Genomic DNA, 24,790 nt, shown 5'->3' with positions numbered 1-24,790 from the left:
GATTTCATTTCAGCATTCAACACTATTGTCCCATGGAAGCTGGTGAACAAACTCCACCACATTCTAAATACACCACTGTGCAACTGGCTGTTGGACTTCCTAGCCAACAGGCTGCAGATAGTCAGGATGTACAACCGTACGTCCCTCCCCATCATTTTGAACATGGGTGCCCCTCTCCACCCTCCCCAGTGCTGTGTGCTGAGCACATTGCTATGCACTTTGCTTGCACATGAATGCACGGCCAAACATCTAAAATAATCACATTGTCAAGTTTGCCGATGACATGATAGTGGTGGGGCTTATCAACAATAATGCTGAGACAGCCTCCAGAGAGGAGGTGAAAGTCCTCGAGGTTCTATGCCAAGCAAATAACCTGTTATTCAATGTTAGTGAGACAAAGGAGATGGTTGTTGACTTCAGGAGAACTCACACCTCTCTGTGCATCGGCGGCACGGCAGTGGAAACTGCGAGCCGTTTCAAACTCCTGGCACAGCCTGTCATGTCCCAGAACATGTCCAACACTGTCAGGAAAGCTCACTAGCACCTCCACTTTCTAAGGATGCTGAAGAGAGCAGGGCTGTGCACACCTATACTCACATCCTACCGAGTTGCATCACTGCATGGTACAGAAACTGCACTGTGGTGGTCAGGAAGGCTCTACAATGGGTAGTTAAAACTCCCCAGTGCATCTCTGGCACCTGCCTATCCACCATCAAGCACATATATTCAGAAAGGTGCTAGAAAAGGGCCAGTAACATCATGAAGGATCCCACCCACTGTGCTCATGGACCAATAGGGAGGTGGCTTCACTGGGACCACCAGACTCAAAATCAGTTACTTTCCCCAAGCAATAAAGTGTCCACTAACCCACTCCTCCACACCCCCAACACCACTACTTTATCATTTCCTGTCAGTCACCTTATGTACAGACACACCTGTGCCTAGAGTCAATTTATGGACATACAACCTATGTATATTAACTAAATTGTGTATTTATATTTATTGTGTTTTATTATTGTGTTCTTTATCTTTTTGTTTTTTGTGCTGCATTGGATACAGAGTAATAGTTATTTTATTCTCCTTTACATTTGTGTACTGGAATTGAAATTTAGCAATCTTGAATCTCTAATTGCTATGATCACTTGCTTAACTCAAACATTTGAATATAGTCAGGTAAATTTACAGAATTACATATTTGCAATGATAACAGATCCCAATTAACAGAATCCCTGTGACTATTTAATCTGCTCCAAGAAAACGCATCAGTACAAACTCCAGACACCCAAAATACACCTCTTCCAGCATTGAAGGATGGCTCCATGAATATACAACTAACCAGAAGGCTGAGTGTTGAAACTTATCTGCTCTGAACTGTGCATTGTGCAGGGAATATACCTTCAACAATGTGCTGACAGCAGGAATATTCATCAATTTCTTCCCACGTAGTTTCAATGGGACTGAGAATGTCCCACACCCAGTGATTGTTTCTACCACCCACAAAGTGTCAGTTGGGAGTTAAATTGTTTACAGATTTCACTTCCTGAGACTGGTTTTCATTTGAATTGAATTGACTTTATTACTTGCATCCCTCACGTACATGAGGAGTAAAAATCTTTACGTTACGTCTCCATCGAAATGTGCAACGTTCAATTTATAGTAATTTGTAATAAATAATATGTACAACAGGGCAGTCAGTAAAACATAGAAGTAGAATTGTATCAGCATGAATTAATCAATCTCATGGCCTGGTGGAAGAAGCTGTCCTGGAGCCTTTTGGTCCTGGCTTATATGCTGGGGTACCGTTTCCCAGATGGTAGCAGCTGGAACAGTTTGTGGTTGGGGTGACTCTGGTCTCCAACGATCCTTCGAGCACTTTCTACACACCTTTGTAAATGTCATGAATAGTGGAAAGTTCACATCTACAGATGTGCTGGGCTGTCTGCATCACTCTCTGCAGAGTCCTGAGATTGAGGGAAGTACAGTTCCGATACCAGGCAGTGATGCAGCCAGTCAGGATGCTCTCAATTGTGCCCCTGTAGAAAGTCCTTAGGATTTGGGGATCCATGCCAAACCCAACTGTCTGAGGAGAAAGAGGCGCTGTTGTGCTTTTCTCACCACACAGCCAGTATGTACAGACCATGTGAGATCCTTGGTGTTGTGTATGCCAAGGAACTTAAAGCTGTTCACCCTCTCAACCCCAGACCCATTGACATCTATAGGGGTTAGCCTGATCCTTTTCTTCCTGTAGTCCACAACCAGCTCAGTTGTTTTTGCAACATTAAAGGAGAGGTTGTTTTCTTGACACCACTGTGTCAGGGTGATGACTTCTTCTCTGTAGGCCACTTCGTTACTGTTTGAAATTAGACCAGTCGATGTAGTGCTGTCAGCAAATTTAATTAGCAGATTGGAGGTGTGGGAGGTGACACAGTCATGGGTATACAGAAAGTAAAGGAGGGGGCTTAGGTCACAGCCCTGAGGGGCACCTGTATTGAGAATCAGAGGGGTGGAGGTGAGGGAGCCCGCTCTTACCACCTGCTGGTGATCTGACAGGAAGTCCAGATTCCAGCTGCACAAGACAGGGAGAAGGCAGATGTCTCTGAGCTTCCTGTCCAGCCTGGATGGAATTATGGTGTTGAATGCTAAACTGCAGTCCAAGAACAGCATTCTCACAAGCATCCTTCTTCTCCAGATGTGTAAGGACAGTGTGTAGAGCTGTGGCTGTTGCATCATCTGTTGATCCGTTGTGTTGGTAGGCGAATTGTAGGGGTCTAGTGTGAATGGTAGCATGCTGCAGATGTGATCCTTGACCAGCCTCTCTAAATATTTGCTTATTATTGAGGAGAGTGCGACAGGGTGCCAGTTATTCAGGCACGTTACCTTGGTCTTTTTTGGTGCAGGGACAATGGTGGATGTTCTGAAGCAGGAGGGCACTCTACACTGGGAGAGGGAGATTAAAAATGTCTGTAAACACTCCTGCCAGTTGTGCCGCACATATCCCGAGTACCCGGCCTGGGATGCTGTCCGGTCCCACAGCCTTGCGGCAGTCCACTCGGTGGAATCACCTGTGTACCTCAGCCTCAGAGATGACCAAGCTGCAGGTCGCTTCAGCGGCTCTCCTCGGGGGCTCAGTGTTGGCGACATCGAACCAAGTGTAAAAAAAGATTTAGTTCAAGTGGGAGAGAGGCAGTGATGTTGGAAACACCACTGCGTTTATCTTTGAAGTCTGTGATGGTGTGCAGAAAGTGCCCTAAACTCTGTGCATTGTTGGTGGAGAGTTGTGTCTGGATCCTGTCCCTGTATTGTCGCTTAGCTGCCTTGATGACTTTGCGCAGATTGTGGCTGCATTTCTTTAGCTCCTGCTGATTATGTAAGCTCTGTGTCGTGCGATAAATGCTGCTAGCTCTGAACTGTCCAGGGTTTCTGGTTTGGATAGACCCTGACCGATTTGTGGGGGGACAACATCCTCAATGCATTTCTGGATGAAGCTCGTGACCCCTTCCATGAACTCGGAGACATCCTCATCATGAAAGTCATTCCAGTTGACATAATCAAAGCAGTCCTGTAGCATGGAGACCGATTAGATGGACAGTTTTAACTATGGCTGCCTCTTGTTTCAGCTTCTGCCTGTACATTGGCAGAAGCAAGATGGAGGAGTGATCAGACTTCCCAAACAGTGGATGGAGGAGCATTGTGGAAGGGAGAGTAGCAGTGGTCAAGTTTGCTATCTCCCCGTGTGCTCACCTGGATGTGTTGACAAAACTAGAGAGAGACCTTGTACAATGACGCTCTGTTAAAGTCACTGGCAACGATGAAGGCAGCCTCTGGGTGTGCAGTCTCAAGGCTGCTACATTTATGGAAAGAGAAAGAGAGTCATCTATCAAACAAATAAATGGTGTAAAAACAGAAATAAAAAGTAGCGAGGTACTGTTCATGGTTTCAATGTCCATTCAGAAATCAGATGACAGAGGGGAAGAAGCTGTTGCTGAATTGCTGAGTGTGTGCCTTCAGGCTTCTGTACTTCCTTCCTGACAGTAATAATGAGAAGAGGGCATGTTTAGGGTGGCGGGGTTCTTAATGATGGATGCCACCTTTTTGAGTCTCCTTAGAGAAGTCTTGGATGGAGCAGAGGCTAGTACCCATGATGGAACTATGGAGCTGACTAGTTCTACAGCTGTCTGCAGCTTACTTCCATCCTGTGCAGTAGTGTCTGCCTACCCACAGTAGACAGTGATGCAGCCAGTCAGAATGCTCTCCATGGTACATCTGTAGAAATTTTTGAGTGTTTTAGTTGTCGTACCAAATCTCCCCAAACTCCTAGTGAAATATAGCCACTATCTTGCCTTCTTTATAGCAGCATCGATATGTTGGGACCAGGTTAAGCCCTCTGATATTAACACCCAGGAACTCAAAACTTCTTGTGTTTATAACACAAACAAAATGCTGGAGGAACTCAGCAGGTCAGGCAGCATCTATAGCAATAACTAAGCAGCTGATGTTTCGGGCCAAAACCCCAGACCCTTCATCAGGTCAAATAAGTCTTCTGAAACCATTTAAATAACTGCCATGAGAATATGAATAAATAATAAGTATTCTGTAATTTTCTGCACTGGTAGCATTACCAACTGTAATGTTGACTTTATTCAAAGATTTTTTTAAAATATCTTGTTTACAGCTTCTTTTAACTGGAAGATTTGGAGAGTTGCATGAGGGAGGACAAAATTTCATGGACAAAGAAGCAAGCCGCTTGGAGAAGGACTATGTTCATAGTGTGTATGAGAAGATTGCCCCTCATTTCAATGACACTCGCTACAAGGCCTGGCCCAGAGTACGGCAGTTTCTTCTAGAACAGGAATCTGGCAGCCTCATTGCTGATATTGGTTAGTGAATGTAGTCCATTTCCTGAATTGTTTTAAGCAAAAAGTTCTCTTGATTTTATTTCAAATACTGAAGTTTAAATTTTATCCATTTCTAACTTGCAGAATAATTATTTTTTTAGAAAAAATCGTCTTCATTTTAGAAAAAATCGTCTTCAGTTCACTCCCACAGGTAATTAGAATACAACATAACCATGTAAACATTGGGTAATGATATTGAAGTTAAGACTTTTTCTTGCAGAAGCCTTTCAGGTGTTTCCTTTCATGGTCATGTATCCCATGATACACTGTCATACAAAGCAGAATTTCCTGTTCGATGACCGATCTCTGAAAGTTAATATTTTGCAGTCCAGATAAATGGTCTTGATCAGAAATGTCATCTGTGCATTGCCCTCCACAGATGCTGCCTGATTTTCTGAGTTCCTCCAGCCTCTTGCTTGTTGCTATAGATTCCAGAATCTGCAGCTCTTGTGTTTCTAGTATTCTGGGTACTCAGTGCTGTTAGGTTAGGGTACGGACGAACCTACCTCCTGCTTGTTATCCAGGGATTGAAAATGGAAAATATTCCTGGAGGGATGTGTATTTATTGAAGGGCACCTGAGAAGCAGGTCCTTTGGGACTGAGGATGTGTTGCTTCCATTTTACCCCCCTCAGTCCTGAGGTGACTTATGAGGCCGATGTGAGAACCACAGACTCTTCTGCAGATGGAGCAGGATCACATTAGTGGGTGGATTATGAGGCAGTCCACTCCTCTCAAGAATTACACAGGGTTTCTATGTGTATTCTATACATGGGCATTAGGATTTCAATACAATCCTAAATGCTGCTTCTCTATTTCAAGCAGCCACGGGCCAGGCATTTGCAAGAGGCAGAGGCGGTGTTGCAATTTTTCGTAGAGGCCTTTTGAGCGTATGATTTTTCTCTTTCAGGTTCTCTCTCACTGTGATAGAACAGTTTGTTTCAGGAGTTTGTTGTCAGGCATGCACCAAGCATGACCTCCCCAGTGGACCTGAGTGTGTAATTAGGGTCTGCAAGTAGAGGAGTTTGGCTTAGGAGAGCACACTAACAATGGCTTGTGATTTTGGAGAACTCTGTGGAGACATTGTTGGTGGTATCTGCAATGCTTTGAGATACTTGTAGATAATCCAGGTCTCAGAAGTACGGAGTTGGGCAGGGACCACTGCTGCTCTGTAGACCAAGAGTTTTGTGCCAGATTGAACATCTTGAATAACCTTGCCTTCTGCTTGGGATCTTTGCATTCTGAGAACTCATCTTCTAAGTATGTTGTCAGTTTTTCTAGCCCTGTTTAGCTTGTTATAATTAAGGAACATGAATTCTGTTTTAAATTTCATTTCTATTATAATTTTTCCTTGAATTAGGATGTGGAAATGGGAAGTACCTTTGTATCAACAATCAAGCCTACAAAGTAGGCTGCGACTATTGCCTGCCTTTAGTAGAATCTGCAAGAGAACAGAGCTATGAAGCCATGGTCTGTGACAGCCTGCATCTCCCATATCGCAATCAATGTTTTGATGCCATTCTCTCCATATCAGGTGAGGAGTTCATTCTCTTGATTCTTCAGCAATAATCAAAATATATTTTATAATGAATCATCAAAATTCATGGGGCAAAAATCAAGTGCATTGCATCCTTTTTGGTGTAAAAATGGATATATTATATTCAAAAATAGCAAGGAGGTAGCCTGTATCCAACCAAACTTATGGGTTTGTGCAATGGGGTCTAAAATTATATTATGCCTCTGAACAATAAGTTAATGGCTTAAGTCTATAGAAGGAGTCTTTTTCAAATTTTGTCAATGATGCCTGTACTGGTAGGAATTCCCTAGCAAGCCTTGCAAAAGCTGTTCTTCAATAAGTGAGAAAATGTGACTCTTCTGCTGAGCTGGAATAGTGATCTGATTTGGCAAATCATAAACTCGAGATCCTGCAGATGAAGGAAATCCACAAAATGCTGGAGGAACTAAGCAGGTTAGGCAGCATCTATGGAAATGAATAAATAGTAGACTTATGCCGAGATACTTCATCAGGACTGCAAAGGAAGAGGGAAGATCCCATAATGAGAAGGTGGGGGAGGGGAAGGAGGACAGGCTAGAAGGTGATGGGTGATGTCAGGTGGGTGGGAAAGGTAAAGGGCTGGAGAAGCAGGAATCTGATAGAGGAGAGTGGACCATGGGAGAACAGGAAGGAACTGGGGGACAAGGGAGAGGTCAGAGGCAGATGAGGAGAAGAGGTAAGAAGCCAATGGGGAAAATAGAAGATGAGTGGAAAAGAAAAAAAGAAACAAAATTACCAGAAGGAGAAATTGATGTTCATGCTGTCGGTTTGGAGGTTACCTAGACATGGTATGAGATCTTAATCCTCCAAACTGAGATCCCTCATCATGGCAAAAGAGGTGGTCATGGAATGACGTCAGAATGGGAATGGGGATAAGAATAAAGATGCTTGGGCACTGGGAAATTCCTCTTTTGGTGAATGGAGCAGAGGTACTCGACAAAGCCGCCTCCCAATCTACATTGGGTCTCACTAATCTAGAGGAGGCCACATTGAGAACACAGGATAGAATAGATGACTACAACAGATCTGCAAATGAAGTGTTGCCTTACCTGGAAGGACTGTTTGGGGCCCTGAATGGAGGTGAGGGAGGAGGTGAATAGGCAGGTGTAGTATCTCTGTTGCTTGCAGGGATAATGCCAAGAGGGAGATTAGTGAGGAGGGATGGATGGACAAGGGAATCATGGAGGAAGCAACCCCTGCAGAAAGCAGAGAGTGGAGGAGCAAGTAAAAATGTGTTTGGCGGTAGGATCCTGTTGAAGATGGCGTAAGTTATGGAGAATGATGTGGTGGATGCAGAGGCTTATGGGGAGGTGAGTGAGGGCAAAAAGAATTCTATCCCTGTTAAGATGGCGGGAACGTGTGGTGAGCATGGATTTCCGAGAAATGGAGATGTGGGTGAGGGCAGTATCAATGGTGGGGGAAGGGAAATACTGTTCTTTGAAGGAGGACATCTCTGATGTCCTGGAAAGGAAAGACTTATCCTGGGAATTAGGATGGCGGAGACAAAGGAATGAAGAAAAGGGAATAGCATTTTTGCAGAGCACAGGATGGGAAGAGGTAGAGTCAGGGTAGCCATGAGAGGTTTATAAAAGGTGAAACTCAGCATAGCTGCATGAAGCAGCACGAATGCAGTCATCAATGTAGTTCAGGAAGAATTGGGGAACATTACCAGTGAAGATTTGGCAAATGGATTGTTCTAAGTAGCCATTGAAAAGGCAGGCATAACTGGGGCCCATGTGGGTGCCAATGGCTACCCCTTGATTTTTGGAGAAAGTGAGAGGAGCCAAAGGGGAAATTGTTGAGGGTGAGAACCAGATCTTGATGGGGAGGGGGTAGAAGTATATAGGAACTGGTGAAAATGAGGCAGTCAGGGAATTGAAAGTTGAGGAGATCAAGGGCATATGAAGGGTCATGGATGTAGGTGGGAAGGGACTGAATCAAGGGGGTTGATGTATATGGATATGAGTTTAGTGGGGCAGGAGAAGGCAGAGACAGTGGGCCTACCCTGTCAGTCAAGTATGTGGATTTTGGGTAGGAGGAAGAAACAAGCAGTGCAGGGTTAAGGAAACTGAGTTTGTTGGTAGTGGATGGGAGTTAATGTTAGTGATGGTGCAGGAGACAGTGACTTGATGGTCCTTTTCAAGGGGTATGTATGAGGAGGTATCTAAAAATTACTGTCTGGCCTCAGCAAGGCAGAAGTCAGTCTGCTGCACTACAACAGCACCTGCTTTGTTTGGGGTCTGATGGTGAGGTTGTAATTGGTGCAGAGAGTCTGAAAGTCAGTGCGCTTAGAGAGGGTAAGGTTTGAAGAGAGGGGAGTGCTGAAGTCAAGCTGGTTGAAATCTCATTGACAATTCAATATGAAAAGATCCAGAGCAGACAGAAAACCAGAGTGTGGTGTCCAAGGAAGAGGTGAAGAATTGGAGATGGGAGAAGGGGTCATTAGTGCTGGGTAGGGAATTCTTACCAAAGAAGTGGGCTCAGAAATGGTGAGGGAAAAAGTGCTTGGCATTTTGGTGGCACAGAACTCACTGAGGTGCAGGCGAAAGGGGATAAGGATAAGATCATTGTCGAGGACAGAATGTTCCGGCTCAGAGAGGGGAAGGTTGGAGGAAATGGTGAAGACACAGTAGGGATTAGAGCTGGGATTGAAGTGGGGAGAAGAGTTGGTGATGTTGGAGGAGGGGGAAGGGTTGGGGTGTTCAGGGAAGGTAACCTAGGAGGAAGATGGCAGCTCCAAGGACCCAATGGGTGACAGGGGTGCCTGAGAGACCCTGAGTTTGGACAGTGGTGGTAGGGAGGGGGAGCCCAGGGGCCCAGCGGCAGCAAGGAAGGTCTCAGCATGGATGTGGTGGTGGCTGAGGTCTGGGCAGGAGCCAGTGCTAGAGGCCACATAAATCATGGTGTGAACGTGCCTGGGGTTGTTGAAACCAGTGGTTCCAGACCATGGTGGTATCCGCGGTCTGGAGCCGCCCGGGGTTGTTGATGCTGGGGTTGAAGACGGTGATATCCATGGTCTGGAGCCGCCTGGCGTTGTTGGCGCCAGAGTTGAAGTTGGTAGTATTCGTGGTCTGAGGTGTCTAAGGCTGTCAGAGCCAGAGTTGGAGATGGCAGAATCCAGGTCTGGAGGTGTTCAAAGGAACTGAGGTCCAATTGGGAGGTGCTGCAGAGCTGGTGTTTGACAGATGCCATCTTATTCCATCCACTTCTCCTGATTGACCAGGTGTATTATGATTAAAACATTAACTTAGAACCACACTTGAAAGCAAGCACTTCAGTCTTTCAAATTAATATATATTTCAGACTTCTAAATTAAAAGTTAGCTGAAGTATTCTTAATGCTTCCTTATTTTTGGATATCATTCTGTTTCTCATTCAGTCTAAAATGAGTAAACTACAGAACCTCTGAAACAGCAGATTACCTTAAAAGTACTTGGATTAAACCATAGATTTGATTTTAGGATTAGCAGTTTGCAATAAGTTACAGCCATAAAAGAGCAGTGTTCAGCTACTGTGGAACCAAGGTACTGTAGGTGTTGAAACTGTGAGTCCATTTGGGGTCATTGTCAATGAGTTTCTGGTGGGCACGAGCTGAACATGAGAACAGGAGTGGATTGTTAACCCAACCCCTTGTACATTCCATCTGCTATTATCTATTAGATCTCAAGAGATTGCTCAATAGAAAATAAAAGATAATTTCACAGTTAATACTTAAAAGTTTATTTTGGATTTTTTTTCTTGACCATACTTGGCTGATGTTTATCAGCCAGACATTAATTAATTAACAATGCTTTGTCCTTGCCGACCAAGGTTCATTGCTACGGCTGGAAGTGAGGCATGGGGTAGGGGGAATCTCCAAGCCAGGCTACCTGGTTGTGTCTGCACAATATTTCAGCAAGGGTGAAAGCTGGCAGATGCAGACATAAAACTGGGGCGGATTGCTCTCCTTAATGTTTCAAGTTTGTACCTCCTTGGTGTTGAGAATAGCTGAAAATACAACTCTGATAATTGGAAGATCAAAACAAATGAGAATACTGGAAAGCACTTTCTGTAGTATGAAGATAAAATAATGGTGCCCTTGACTTCTGAAATCTTAAGAAAAAATATTGGACCTACTAGCTAAGCTGGTTAAATATTTTCAACATTTCTCACCTAGCAAACGGTAACAGGCTGCACCATTTGGATCTAATGGTTCCAAACTGTGGGTGTGACGAGAGCTGCCTGCAGTCACCAGACAGAGCAGCAATGAGCCCCACACCTCAGTGCCAATTAAGTTCAAAGTGAACTTATTATCAAAGTACAGAGGATGTGCTCTGTACTTGTGGAGAGGATGTTTCCTATGGTGGGAGAGTGTAAGACCAGAGGACACAGCCTCAGAATAGATGTATCCTTTTAGAATGGAGATCAGGAGAAATTTCCTTAGCCAGAGAGTGGCGAATCTGTGAAATTCATTGCCCCAGGCAGCTGTGGAGGCCAAATCACTCAGTATATTTAAGGCAGAGTTTCAAAGACTCTTGATTAGTCAGGGCATGAAGGCAATGGGGAGAATGCAGAAGATTGGGGCTGAGAGGGAAAATGGATCAGCCAAGATGAAATGACGGAACAGTCTCGATAGGCCAAATGGCCTAGTTCTGCACTTAGATCTTATGGTCATATGGTCTTACATGTATGTCATCAAATCACTATATACTGCCCTGAGACACATTTTCTCACAGTAATTCACAGCAAATGTAATGAAACAGAACAGAATCAATGAAATATTGTGCACAATAAAGATGGACAAACAACTGATGTGCAAAAGACAACAAACTGTACAAATACAAAAAGTTTAAAAAGCAAAATAATAATAAATACATAAGCAATAAATATTGAACATGAGGCTAGTCCTTGGAGTGAGTCCGTAGGTTGAGGGAACAGTGTTGGGGTGTGTGAAGCTGAGTGAAGTTAACCCCGCTGGTTTCAAAGCCTGTTGGTTGATGGGTAATAACTGTTTCTGAAGATTGCATTGTGGAACTGACCTGAGGCTTCTATACCAACAATCGCCTGGCCTGCCCAATATCTCCTGTCACCAGCAGCCTGTCTAAGCTGTGGGGTGATTCAAAGTCAGGATGGTGCCTGTAGAGGCCTGGATTTTGAACAGGATCCCAGGCAGAGCAGTGTGCCGTGTCCAAGTGTACTACAAATCCAGAGTGAATGTCTTTGTACAGGAGGACTGAGCACCTGTGAGTGTTCAGAGGACCAAGAATGTTGCAGTAATTTGAGTACAATGTATTTAGCATTTCAAATGTTCATGTAAATCCTAGTTACATTTTAAATATCTTCCTGATGTCCCAATTTAACTCTTTGTGTCGCTTCAATTACCTTTCTGCTTCTGCCTTGCTTTTCTATTCATGGTCATATTTTCACTCTTGGCTCCTTCTCACACTTTCCAAATCTTCCTGTAATTTTTCACATATTTTCTCATAAGTTCTCAAGTTTTTGTATGGTTCTGGCATATTCTCTATTAGCTTTTGATGTATCGGGGAGGGGGGTGGGTGATGAATCAGCGTACAGGAGGGAGGTTGAAAACTTGGCTGCATGGTGTAATAACAACAACCTCTCACTCAAAGTCGACAAGACCAAGGAACTGATTGTAGACTTCAGAAGAGGAAAACCAGAGGTCCATGAACCAGTACTGTAATCATCAGAGAATCAGAGGTGGAGAGTGCTATAATTTTGAATTTCTGGGTGTCACTATCTCAGAAGACCTGTCCTGGACTCATCGTTATTATTGCGAAGAAAGCACGACAGCGCCTCTGCTCCCTCAGGAATCTGTAGAGGTTCAGCATGTCATTGAAAACCTTGGAAAACCTCTATAGATGTGTGGTGGAAAGTGTGCAGACTGACTTCATTATAGCCTGGTATGAGAACACCAATGTCTTTGAGTGGAAATTCCTACAAAGGTTTTGGATTTGGCCCAGTACATCACAGGTAAAACCCTCCCAATGATTGAGCACATCTGCATGAATAGTTACTGTATCCATCATTAAAGATCCTTACCACCCAGGCTATGCTCTTTTCTCACTATTGCCATCAAGTAGAAAGTACAGGTGCCTCAGGACTCACACAACCAAGATCAAGAATAGTTACTACCCCTCAACCATCAGGCTCTTGAACAAAAGGGGATTGCTACACTCATTTAAGAACTCTGTTATATTATTTCATGCTGGTTATTTATTGCTATTTGTATCTGGAGTTGCATTTTGTTTACAATCAAGTTCCTGATGTTTACAGTTTAATTATTGTTCTATAGATTTGCTAAGTGTGCCCACAGAAAAAAGCATCTCAGGGTTGTATGTGGTAATATTTATGTATTCTGATAAATTTTACTTTGAACTTTGAAGTCCAAAGTATGTGGGGAGAAATGGCAGGACCTGCAGCTAATTGAGAGGAATGGGTATATAGGAATTGGGTGCTGGGAGTGGAAGAAATTTAAAAAGTCACTGCATATACTCAGAACTAATGAGGACATTGACAGGTAAAGCCACGTGCATTAAAAATCACAAATACAGGCAAGAGAGTAGGCTGGAAGAAGAGAACAAATCGAGGTTTCAGATGAAGAGGTAAACAGCAGTGAAGAGAGAAATTATGAAAAGTATGTTTGAACAATGTATATGTTTAAACAATAAATGCACATTATTCTTGTAGCTTATGTAATTGTAGTAGGGTTTGCTTGCCATCAGATTATCCACTCTGGATGCATTGGGGGAATAGATTTGTTATGGTAAGATATCAATTGCTAATTCATTACTAATAATAGGAAAATATATTAGTGCTAAGTACGGTAGTAAAAATCATAAAGGCTAGTTTAAGCCAAATGGCCAGCAGATTTTATGTTGGAGCCAATATTTGCCTATCTACATGAGAATGTGTGCACTTGTGTATTACAATACTGCTGTTAAGTGTTTATAATAATCTTTTTTGGCTTAGTGATACACCATTTTTCCACAAAAGAACGCCGCATTCAAGCAATAAAGGAAATGGCAAGGATTCTGAGAGTGAGAGGAAAGATGATGATTTATGTATGGGCAATGGAGCAAAAGAGGCGGAAGTTTGAAAAGCAAGATATTTTTATTCCATTGAACCCTGCACCTCCACCTGCACAGTCTTTGGAGACCAAAGTAATGAATGAAGATAAATCTTTCCAGCATAATAATAATGTTATTCATAAAGACAAACCATTTATTTGTAACCATGAACATAACATCTATGAAAAACATGTGAAGACAAGCCAGAATTCCATTTTGGGAAGGGAGAATATATTGCTGGTTGAAAAATGTTTTAAATTATGGTTGTTTTCTCAGTCACTGAATTCTGTGCTAAAATTTAGCAGCAATAATAGAACAAAGACTCCCAATGAACTATGGTTGTATCAAGATTATTCTACAACATTTAAAACAAATAATGTGATAAAATCATTTGATCACCTGACCAGTTTTGTTTCTGATGAGTTCTCTTATGGACAGAGTTGTGAAGATGTTCTATCCAAATCCCAACCATCTAGCGATCTTAATGGTTCAGAGTCTGACGCACAATTTTTTGAATATCCATGTGCAGCATCTTCTGGAATCCCAGATTCTCCTGGCTTATTATCTAGCTGCATTGCAGTTTCTTCACCAGATCTTGGTTCACAGCTTATGTTCCAAAGTAAGCTCCACAGTCGCCCCAAGAAAAATAAATCAGCAAGCTGCTGTACTCATGAGAAAAACAGACATATTTTGGGTCCACCAATACAGAGCAGTTTAATCACTGAATCCAAGAACTGGTCTTTGGAGGCACAAGTTTTGTCAAAGGACAAGGATCAGATTAATTTCAATAGTGCTTGTCTCAGATACTATCATGTTTTTAAAGAAGGGGAGCTTATTGAGCTCATAGAAAAGTACACTGAAGATTTGAAGATAATTGAGACATATTATGATCATGCCAACTGGTGTGTAATTGCAGAAAAAATATGAGTTTGCTAAACTCTAAATTAAATGATAGCCATATCCCTGCCAAACAAACCAAAAAACCTGATATCAATTATCACTGTACTGTTTAAATATTTATACACATTATTTTCATTTGGGTCGATTTAATTTTGTGGATTACTTTAATATTGAAGTTAGTGATAACACAGTACTTGAACAAAGTGCACTGCCAAATGTTAGTATAGTCATGGTTATACTTTAATTCAGTACTTCCATGTGCTTTGATTACTAAGTTGCCAAGAACTAACAAAAAAAACTAACTTATTGTACATTATAATAAAGTATTCTATTAAGTACAGTGGTGCTTTGTTTGTTTAGTGGGGGGGGGGGGGTTAACATGATGTATTCTCAGATTAAAATCTGTTTAGCTGAAATATTTATTATTGCCCAGGCCTGTAACCATTCTCCAGTGTCCCCATGCTTCACCTTCTGATTAGTTAATATCCAAAGTGTCTACAAAGCACCTCAGCACCCCCGCAACTTTAGTGCCTGTATATTTACGATAGCATGGCCAGATCAGAAATAGAATCAGATTCAACATCACTGGCAAATGTCATGAAATGTGTTGTTTTGTGTGGCAACAGCACATTGCATTACACAATAAAAAATACTCTTAAGTTGCAATAAAGTGTGTGTGTGTGTGTACCCACTCGGGGAGGCATTGGACCCCTTTGATCTACACTAATTTTGACAAATGCATCATAGATACATGATGGCTTGGAATGACAACTGTTCTTAATGAGACTGTAAAAGACTGCTGAGGACAGAGCTGAGCACATCACAGAAACCCCCCGAGTGTCTGTCTCTTCCCCTCTCCCATTGGGTAGAAGATACAAGCCTTGGAAAGCATATACCACCAGGCTCAAGGATAGCTTCTATCACACTCTTGGAAGTCTATTGAACTGTCCTCTAGTAGGAAAAGATGGACTTTTCATCTCACTCTACCTCATTGCACTTTATTTTCTGTCTGTAATGCATCTTCACTGTAACACTATTCTGCATTGTTAGTTTTCATTTTGTACTACCTCAGTGCAAGGGACTAAAGTTTTTCATTGTACCACAGAACATAGAGCATAAGACCATTGGACATAGGAGCAGAATTAGGCCATTTGGCCCAAGTCTGCCCCGCCATTTAATCAATGCTGATCCATCTTTTTTCCTCCTCAGCCCCACTCCCCAACCTTCTCCCTTTACTTTTACTTTATTGTCACCAAGCAATTGATACTAGAGCATACAATCATCACCGTGATATTTGATTCTGTACTTCGCACTCCCTGAAGTACAAATCAAAGTAAATATAATAAAAATTTAAATTATAAATCATAATTAGAAAATAGAAAAGGGAAAGTAAGGTAGTGCAAGTCAGGTCTGGATATTTGGATATTTAACCTTTAATGCCATGTCCAAATCAAGAATCTATCAAGCGCTGCCTTAAATACATCTAGGCTGCACAGCTACCTGTGGTCACAAATTCACCCCCCTCTGGCTAAAGAAATTTCTTCACATCTGTTTTAAATGGATGCCCCTCTATCCTGAGGCTGAGCCCTCTTGTCCTAGACTTCCTCACCATAGGAAACTTACTTTCCACATTTGCTCTGTCTAGGCTTTTCAACTTTCGCAAGGTTTCAATGAGATTCCCCCCCCCCCCCCCATCCTTCTAAATTCCAGTAAGTATACACCCAGAACTATCAAATGATCCTCGCATAACCCTTTCATTCCCAGAATCATCCTTGTGAACCTCCTCTGAACCTTCTCCAACACCAGTACAGTATAGTTGAGGAGCCCAAAATTGCTCGCAATACTCAAGGCAAGTCCTCACCAGTGCCTTATAAAGCATGTGACAATAATAAACCAATTTACCAATTATTTCTCTCAGGTTTAATAATTGGCTTATTTAATCAAACTAATCAAATTATTTGATCAGTGTAGTTTTTCTTTGCATTTATATTAATGAGATTTTATGCAATGACAGAAATGCTGCTACTTGGAAAATGATCTTAAACCAATTAATGGTCATAAATATAAAATTAATATTATGAGAGATGGGATAGTCAGAATCATGTGGAAGGGGCATCAAAATCACTCAAGGTTTAAGGTCAAAGGAAGGAGTTTTAAAGGGTATCTGAGAGGAATGTTCTTTATACAGTGGTTAATATCTGGAGCTTGCTGCCAAAGTGGGTGGTGGAATCTGATACAATTGCTACTTTCAAGTGATCTTAGTTATTTAAATAGACAAGGATTAGAAAGGTACAGACCTAATGCAGGCAGATGGGATTGGTGTAGGTTGGCAAAATGATCAGCATTGATGTGGTAGGCTGGAAGGTATGTTTCAGTACTGTGCAACTCTGTGATACTATAACTTGCTGTAACTTTTGTAACAAATAACACTTGAATTGAGCCCTATCTGACAGTCCTTTGTTATTTAAGTTGTTAAATCATAGCAAGGTATTGGTCAAATAATGCAGATTATGCAGTTAGCAATAAAATAGCTCTAGTGTTGATGTTGAAGAAAGTTGCCCACAAAAACTCAAAACTTTTGCCCTTGTTTTCTCGATTGTTTTTGTCATGCATCTGTTCTAATGCAGCAGTTCTAAGTCACCACGTAGATTGTATGTCCAAAGATTTTCAAGAATTCTCTCGTATGATAAACCAGGAAGCAGTGGTGTAATTTTTAACCTTCAATTTGCATAAATGCATGAGAAAAATATGAGAAAAACAGCTAGAGAAAGGGAAGGAATCATTGAGGGATCATCTACAGAGTGAGTGTGGGAGGAAGTCAGTAACAGGAAGGGAACAATCACTATTGGATTATACTACAGGCCCCAATAACAACAGACACTGAAGAGCAGATCGTGAGGCAAAAATAACAAAGATACTATCATGGGTGACTTAAACTTCCTTAATTGTTTTGTACCTCCTTACTGTAAAAGGTGTCCAGGAAAAATTCCTGTTGCAATATGTTGACAGGCTGACTAGAAGAGAGGCCATATTGGATCTGGTACTAGGCAATAAGCCTGGTCAGGTGACGTATCTTGGTGGATGAGCATTTCAGAGACAGTGACAACTCCCTGACCTTTATCATTTTATTGGACAGGGATAGGAGCAGATGGTATGGGAAGGTATTTAATTGAGGGAGGGAGAAATATGATACTATTAGGCAGGAACTTGGGAGTATAAATTGACAACAGATGTACCCAGGGAAATGCACAATGGAAATATATAACTATATCCACTACTAAGCTAACAAACCAAGAAAACTCATTGAATTTTAAATATTTACTTTAAATGTTGAAGTCATTTTACTGTTAATATTTTTTGAATTTGTTAATGTCAGTGAGATTCAGAAGCAATCCACAGCGATATACATTTTTGACAGCAGCAGTGCCAGGGACATTTGCTTAGACATGCGAAAGATTTTATGGATGACCTTCTTTCTCCCAACATGATGGCACCACAATATACAAGGCCTTGTCATCTGGGACTTCAGGCAGCCAGCTGATAATAACAGTAGCTGGAAAACTTCTCTAATGCCAGTATAGATCACTGGCAAGTGCAGGCATTTTGGCACAGACAACAAGTTCAGATTCATTAATTCAAGTGTATGAACAGTAAAGCTGGTCTGAGCAGTCTATTACAGTATATTAAAGCACTATTGAATAAATCTGCATTAACAAATCTAAGAGAACCTGTACTTAATATATTCATTATTTACTTGTACGATCAGTGATCTGCTAATCTCAGAATGAGAGTTCCATAAGCAGGTGGCTGGTATCCAATATTAAATCTACACTTCATATGGTTAATTTCAGTTTATAAGATTGAGAGTTCATTATTGTTTTCAGTAGTGTATTCTTATGTTTGAAGAATCTTATCTGCCCACCTGATAGGCTAAAAGGTAGTTTAACTGCAATGGAATATCATCAGTGTTATGTCATTAATATTAGTACAGCATGCCTATTAGATAACCTATTTTAGGTTGGTAGAGCTTTAGTACATGAACTAAATGAACAGCAAAATTAACTTAAATATCCTTTGTTGTGTAAGGTACACCCACACCACCTAGCCCAATTAATGTTTTTAGGTTATTCCTCATTACTGCTGACAACACTCCACATTTAGCGAGTGTTGGAAAACAATCCTGAAGAACTGTTACAATGCTTTTGTTACTTTGTTCAATAACAGTTGAAGAATTCCTGCTAATATTCTAATATTGGCAAAGTGGGAGTTCCATGTCTCATCCATGCTCCAAGTTCAGTATCATAACCATGTCCCTAAATACTTAAATTTCTTTCTTAACTGTAAATCCAAGGCCTCCAAGGTTTCCACCTACCTTGTGACCCGATCTGTCCATTTACACAAATTTCCCCGTGCCCAAAAGAATATTTGTCAAAGACATTAAGATCTTGAGCTCAACACTATTTTCCTACATGGTGTCCTTAGCCCTTGATTCACTTTAAGTCTACAACAAAAGCTACATTCAGTGGCCAATTTATTAGGTATATCTGATTTTTAAGCAAATATCTAATTGTGGCAGCAACTCAATGCATAAAAACAGAGACTATGGTCAAGAGGTTCAGTTGTTGTTTGGACCAAACATCAGAATGGGGAAGAAATGTGATATCAGTGACTTTGACTTTGGAATGATTGTTGGTGCCAGATCTCCTGGGATTTAAACACACCACACTCTCTCGATTTTATAGAGAATGGTGCAACAAACAAAAAAAGACATCCAGTCAGCAACAGTTCTATGGGTAAGAATACCTTGTTAATGAGAGAGGTCGGAGAAGAATGGCTAGACTGGTTTAAGCTGATAGGAAGGCAACAGTAACTCAAATGACTATGCATTACAAGAGTGCTGCATCACTGAACTCACAAAACTTTGAGCCTTGAAATGGATGGGTTATAGCAGCAGGAGACCACACCAGGTTCCAGTATTGTACCTAATAAAGCAGGCAGTGAGTACATCTCTTCCCTAAATAATTATAGCCTTCCAGCGTAGAGAATTCTAAAGACTCACAATCCTGTGAGAGAATTGTGCCTTTGTAATTACTCTGCTATTACAGTAAACATCTCTGCTAAGTCCCTTCAGGTTCTATGTTTCAATAAGATCACCTCTCATTTCTCTAAACTCCAGAGTACATGCTCAATCTGCTTAATGTTCCCTCAACAGATAATCCATTCAACTCTTGTGTCAATCAAATTAACTTTTTCCAGTACTGCCTCCAACGCAAGTACATCCTTCAGCGTACATCCAGATAGTCTATATCTCCAGACTATTTCTGGGTCCTGTATTCCTCAAGTGCCTCTCAAACAATTGATCTGTCCATCATTCATAAATTTATTCAGCACCAGGCAACCTTGGCTTTGTTCTCTCTGTAACACAAGAGTATGATAGTTTCTCTCCTTTTGTGGAATTGAGTGTTAAAAATTATAATATACAAATTAAATATATCAATAAAAATGAGACATAGACAAAAACCTTACAGCAATGAGAGGAAATGAATGAAAGAATCTGTGATAAACAATATCTAGGGGAGAAATTACAATTCCCCCCCCCCCCCCCCATCGGAACAAAGCCCTACAGGACATTACAGATTCTGAATATTCCTGGCTACCTGAGGGAAGTTTGTTCTGCCTGTTCTGTTAATAAATGCTGCTATTAGATTCCCTTGCATCCTCCTCCGTTCTAAGTAGAATAACCATGATCCTTCACATTATCCTTATAACTGAAGTCCCTCATCTCTGGAATAATTTTAGTAAATCTGTTCAGCACCTGCTCTAGTGCTTTAGCATTTCCCTAAAAATTAATAGCCAGAATTGGATACAATACTCCAGTTTGTTCTTTTTCTTGTTTTAAATGGATTTACCAAAATAACAATGATCTAATGCATATCATTGTTTTGAAGATAAGCAAGAAATCTGAACAGAGAATGCTGCCATCTACTGTTTTGTGATTCAGAAGACATTTCTGAAGGTGGTCTGACATTTTTTTTAAAAATCATTTAAAATTGTTTTGCATTTAGTTTGAAATCTTTTCTTCATTTACCATTGAAAAAAAATCTCTTGATGGTTGATCTAATCCTATTTAGACTACCACCATGCCTATTTTCCACCCCTGGTATACACACAAAATACTATTCTGTCCAAATAGGTCAGGTAGCATTCACAAAATATCTCCAGACTCTAATTTTTGGATTCTGTTACATCAATGTACAATATCTGACATTTCAAATGCTGAGAATATTGATTGTGTTGACAAAAAAATATACATTGTATTTGCAGGAAAATGAACCAGTAAAACTGAAATCTAAGTGCACTTAAAATACAAATCGTTACCTAGTATTTCCAGTTTCCTGACATCTTGGAATAAAAAGTGCAATTTAATTAGCCTACAAGCATAAACTCCTGCAATACTTCAATTTTAAAGGATAACACTTGCAATGTTTTGAGTGAATTTTGTATTAAATTTCCTTGAGGTTATTAATTATAGGTCAATTTTGAGTCTGTTAAAAGTTAGTTTCAGTCATTTTAAACTGGGTCTAATGCAAGTGGTATTAGCTTCAGTGACTTTTAAGTACAAAGACAGTTTCTCTGGGCAACTCATTCTGCTACTTTAATCAACTAAGACAAAATATTGTTCTCAAATATACAGTGGAATATATTTAAAAACAAAGTTGCTTTTACAAATTAAATTAAAATTATGCTCAATTTTGCTAGTTTACAGTAGATGTTGCATTTGGTGTTATGTTAATGTATTTGAGGGGAAAATAGAGGGAAAACCTTTTGAAATGGGTGAAGTTTACAAAGACTTTGTAATTACAACCTTCAAAATTTATATCAACAACGTAATATAACCACCCATTACATCTTGTGTTTCATATTTCCAGAATTCTCTTTCCTACCCCAACCTCCTGCAAGTTTCAATTTAATTCATCACTTCCTAACCTAATCATTGGACTATTTATAATGACCAATTAACCTACCCGCTATGTCTTTGGACTGCGGGAGGAAACCCGAGAACCAAGAGAAAACCCACGCATTCCATGGGGAGTAGATACAAGGCCTCCTCCCAGAGCTGTAATCGAGTCACACTAACCGCTAAGCTATCATGATGCTCTCCTGTAATACAATGACCACTATTTTTCAGCAATCAGTCCTACTTTACACTCTTTTACAGACCTTCTCTTTTATTGTCATTGCTGCAAAATCCTTTGAGCACAAAACTTGTGTCATTCCTAACTTTTCCCAGTTCTAATGTAAAAAAAATCAACCTTGAAAATTTAAATCTTTACCACAGTTGCTGCCAGACCTGTTGGGTATTCTCAACATTTTCTCTTTTCATTCAGACCTCCTAGATTTTGGATCATCTAATTGTAGAAAACCTGCCATCTTTATCAAGACCAGTGTAAATGTAGCTCTTGTTGGCAATGCTGTTAACTTCTCTTTGAAATAATTTAGCAAGCAAGGGACAATTAAGGATGGATAATAAATGCTTCATTCATACTAATGTCTGTATGCTATGTGCAAATAAGTTTTAAAAACTTGTCTTCTGCCTGCCATCACATTGACCTCAAATGAATTTCTACTTTTCAGTGCATGCAAGAAGAATTCATGATTATGGGGAAAAAGCAAGAAGGTAGAACATGGGCAAATCAGACATGATCTTATTGAATGGTGCCCAATGGACAAGATGGCCTACTCCTGGTCACATTTTTTGTTCTTATATCTCCTCACCTTCTCATAATCACAATGTCATAAAGTACCATTTGATCCTTTGAGTCCAAGCCAACTTTTTCTAGACCAAATGAGTCAGTCACTTTCTCTGTTGCCATTACCCTCGCCCTGCAAATTCATTTCAATCCAAATTCTATTTGTAAACAGTGATCATTGGGAAGAGCTGTGGGAAAAACTAAAGCTATGGTTAGGCCAAAACCGGAATTTTGCATTTAGTTCTGGCTATTACACTTCAGAAGACAATTACAAGAATGATTCCAGGGATGAGGGATTTAAGATACAAATTTAAATTGGAGAAATGTTAAGAGAATGTAGTGTAAGTGGATGGTTGATGGTTTGCATGGATTTGGTGGGACAAAAGGTCTATTTTTCATGCTGTATATCATTATGATTGCTGTATCTAAACTTTCTAAATTTTGTACTTCTCTGTAAAATCACCCCTCAACCTGCATTGCTGTAGGGAGAACAAATCCAACTTCTCAAACTTAACTTGTATCTTTATTCCCTCATTCCTTGAACTATTCTGGTAAATGTCTATTTTTACACAGACCCTAAGTTATAGGTACCAGAACTAGATACAATACTTCAATTTTGGCTAAACCATGGCTTTATTCAGTGCAACTTCCCTACTTTTGTATCCATTAACCCCATCTATGAAGCTTAAGAAACTAGTTGCTTTGCTGTTTGATCTCATCACATAGAAACCTAGAAAGCCTACAGCACAATACAGGCCCTTCGGCCCACAAAGCTGTGCCAAACATGTCCTTACCTTAGAAATTACCTAGGGTTACCTATAGCCCTCTATGTCCTACTTCTTCCAGCACTATTCAGAATGTTGTCTTCTACTTTTATTTCTCAGATGCTAATTTGAATAGTTTATACAGGAGATTGAAATGCAAATAGCATTATAACAACAAATTAAATGAAACTCCACTTTCTATTGAGTAAAATTATATGTTTAGATTTAGGCCACAAAAAAAAGCCTTCCCTATTCATATCATTCTTATAAGTGCTATGCAATCAAACTTGAGTAGCTGTTATACTTTAAAGCTTTGTACATTATAAGCTTCTATGTTCAAAATTTGTGTTTTTTTTAAAAAAAAACACAATCTTTGGTAGACATTCTATTTCTAATTATTTTCGTCCTCATTCATTTCCTAAGCTCATTAGATGTCAGCTCACTAGTATTAGAAATCTTTCATGTTGGCAGCAAATTGGATTTAGAAATAAGTTTCCACTGTGTTAGCAGATGAGAAAGTGATGGAAATTCAGCCTTAAGGAAGCCTTATGAACATATACGAATAATAAATAATGATATTTTGCAAGGTTCTGCTAGCAGTAGAGTGCTTGGAATTCACTAATAGATCAAGATAAATGAAAGTACACTAATGAGAACTGTCAGGGACAAGCTTGTGGGAACGTACACAAGATCATCAAAACAAATGATTTTAATAACAGCATCTATAAATATTCATACTGAGAATGTCTAATTAAACAATACTTCAGAAACTATTGGTGTGGGGTGAATTTAATTTCAAATATGGATTTTATGAGAATAGGCAGGTATCCAAAACTATTATTGCAGGGTAATTGCAAAATTAGAACTGATCCAGAAAGAATGTGAAATGGCCTTCAGTGACACAGTGATAACAGTTATTTTAATGTCAGACTAATATTAGCTGCAGAACAGCAGTCCACGGATTGTCAGGAGTAAAGTCTGTATAGACCAGCTGCTACCAATACTGTTCCAACTGCTCATCCAATTAGCCAGTTTGGGATTGGAGTTAAATATGCTACTGGTGAAAAACAAATAATTCTGCAGGATTATATTAGTCTTTTAATTGCAGAAGGCTATTAAACAAATGAAAATGCTTAGTTTGAATATTAGATTCTGTAAGCCCCTTGAGGTAAATAAAGGCCTGAAACAGCCAGCATCTACAGCAAGGTAACTCAAGGAACAAAAAAAATCAGTTTGCATTAATATAAATATGATTGAAGATAGTCCAAAAGCAACATTTAGAAAAGTATGAAAGTATTCTTAATAATAATCAAGAATATTCTTCCTTGACAAGGTTAAGGATAGGTGGGGGGGAAAAGAAGTACAACTGTGAAGTTTTGTTCCAAGTGCAAATTAATTCAATTTAAAGTTGTGTTCAATCCAAAGTACGACAAATTTTATCTTCACTTCTGTGAAGAATTTTGAAATCCAATGAACAAATAAAGATTTGCAAAAAGATCACCATTCATATTAATTACAAAATTCCCATTCATTTGGTACCAAATTCTTTTCTAGTGACTCAATGCAAATTATTTTTGAGATTTTTTTAAAAATTGACTAAGAATATCCAATTCTCTATTGGCCAACATACAGAATACAAATACATCAATTATCCATTAAAAATCATAGTTATACTTAACTTCAGAAACATACTTCATGTGTTTAGAAGTACAAACCTTTCCAAATTAGACAGAACACAATACACTAAGTTTTTCTCTTCCAATCTGCTTCTGTTTCCTTTTCCTCCATTATCTTACAAACTAATTCCAAAAGCAAAGCAATTACATTTAGTTGAAAATAATGAAATCAAAGTAAACACAAA

General features: G+C 40.0%; 1 protein-coding gene across 4 annotated transcripts in view; it reads left to right on the top strand.

Annotated features, from left to right (window-relative positions):
• LOC140726901 (probable tRNA methyltransferase 9B) overlaps window positions 1–15,127 on the top strand; it is a 42,721-nt gene extending 27,594 nt beyond the window's left edge. For 2 of the 4 annotated variants that reach the window (XM_073043880.1, XM_073043881.1), the window contains 3 exons: window positions 4,673–4,877; window positions 6,254–6,427; window positions 13,417–15,127. In XM_073043880.1, coding sequence (XP_072899981.1) covers window positions 4,724–4,877; window positions 6,254–6,427; window positions 13,417–14,441 — 1,353 coding nt within the window. In that variant the 5' untranslated portion in view covers window positions 4,673–4,723 and the 3' untranslated portion in view covers window positions 14,442–15,127. Of the gene's footprint in view, window positions 1–4,672; window positions 4,878–4,979; window positions 5,047–6,253; window positions 6,428–13,416 lie in introns of those variants that run through there. The other 2 variants (XM_073043882.1, XM_073043883.1) reach the window with 2 other exon arrangements.
• The last annotated feature ends 9,663 nt before the right edge of the window (window positions 15,128–24,790 follow it).

Source organism: Hemitrygon akajei, chromosome 4 (genome assembly GCF_048418815.1).
Source record: "Hemitrygon akajei chromosome 4, sHemAka1.3, whole genome shotgun sequence".
NCBI lineage: Eukaryota > Metazoa > Chordata > Chondrichthyes > Myliobatiformes > Dasyatidae > Hemitrygon > Hemitrygon akajei.
This window is presented reverse-complemented; position numbering and strand designations above follow the sequence as displayed.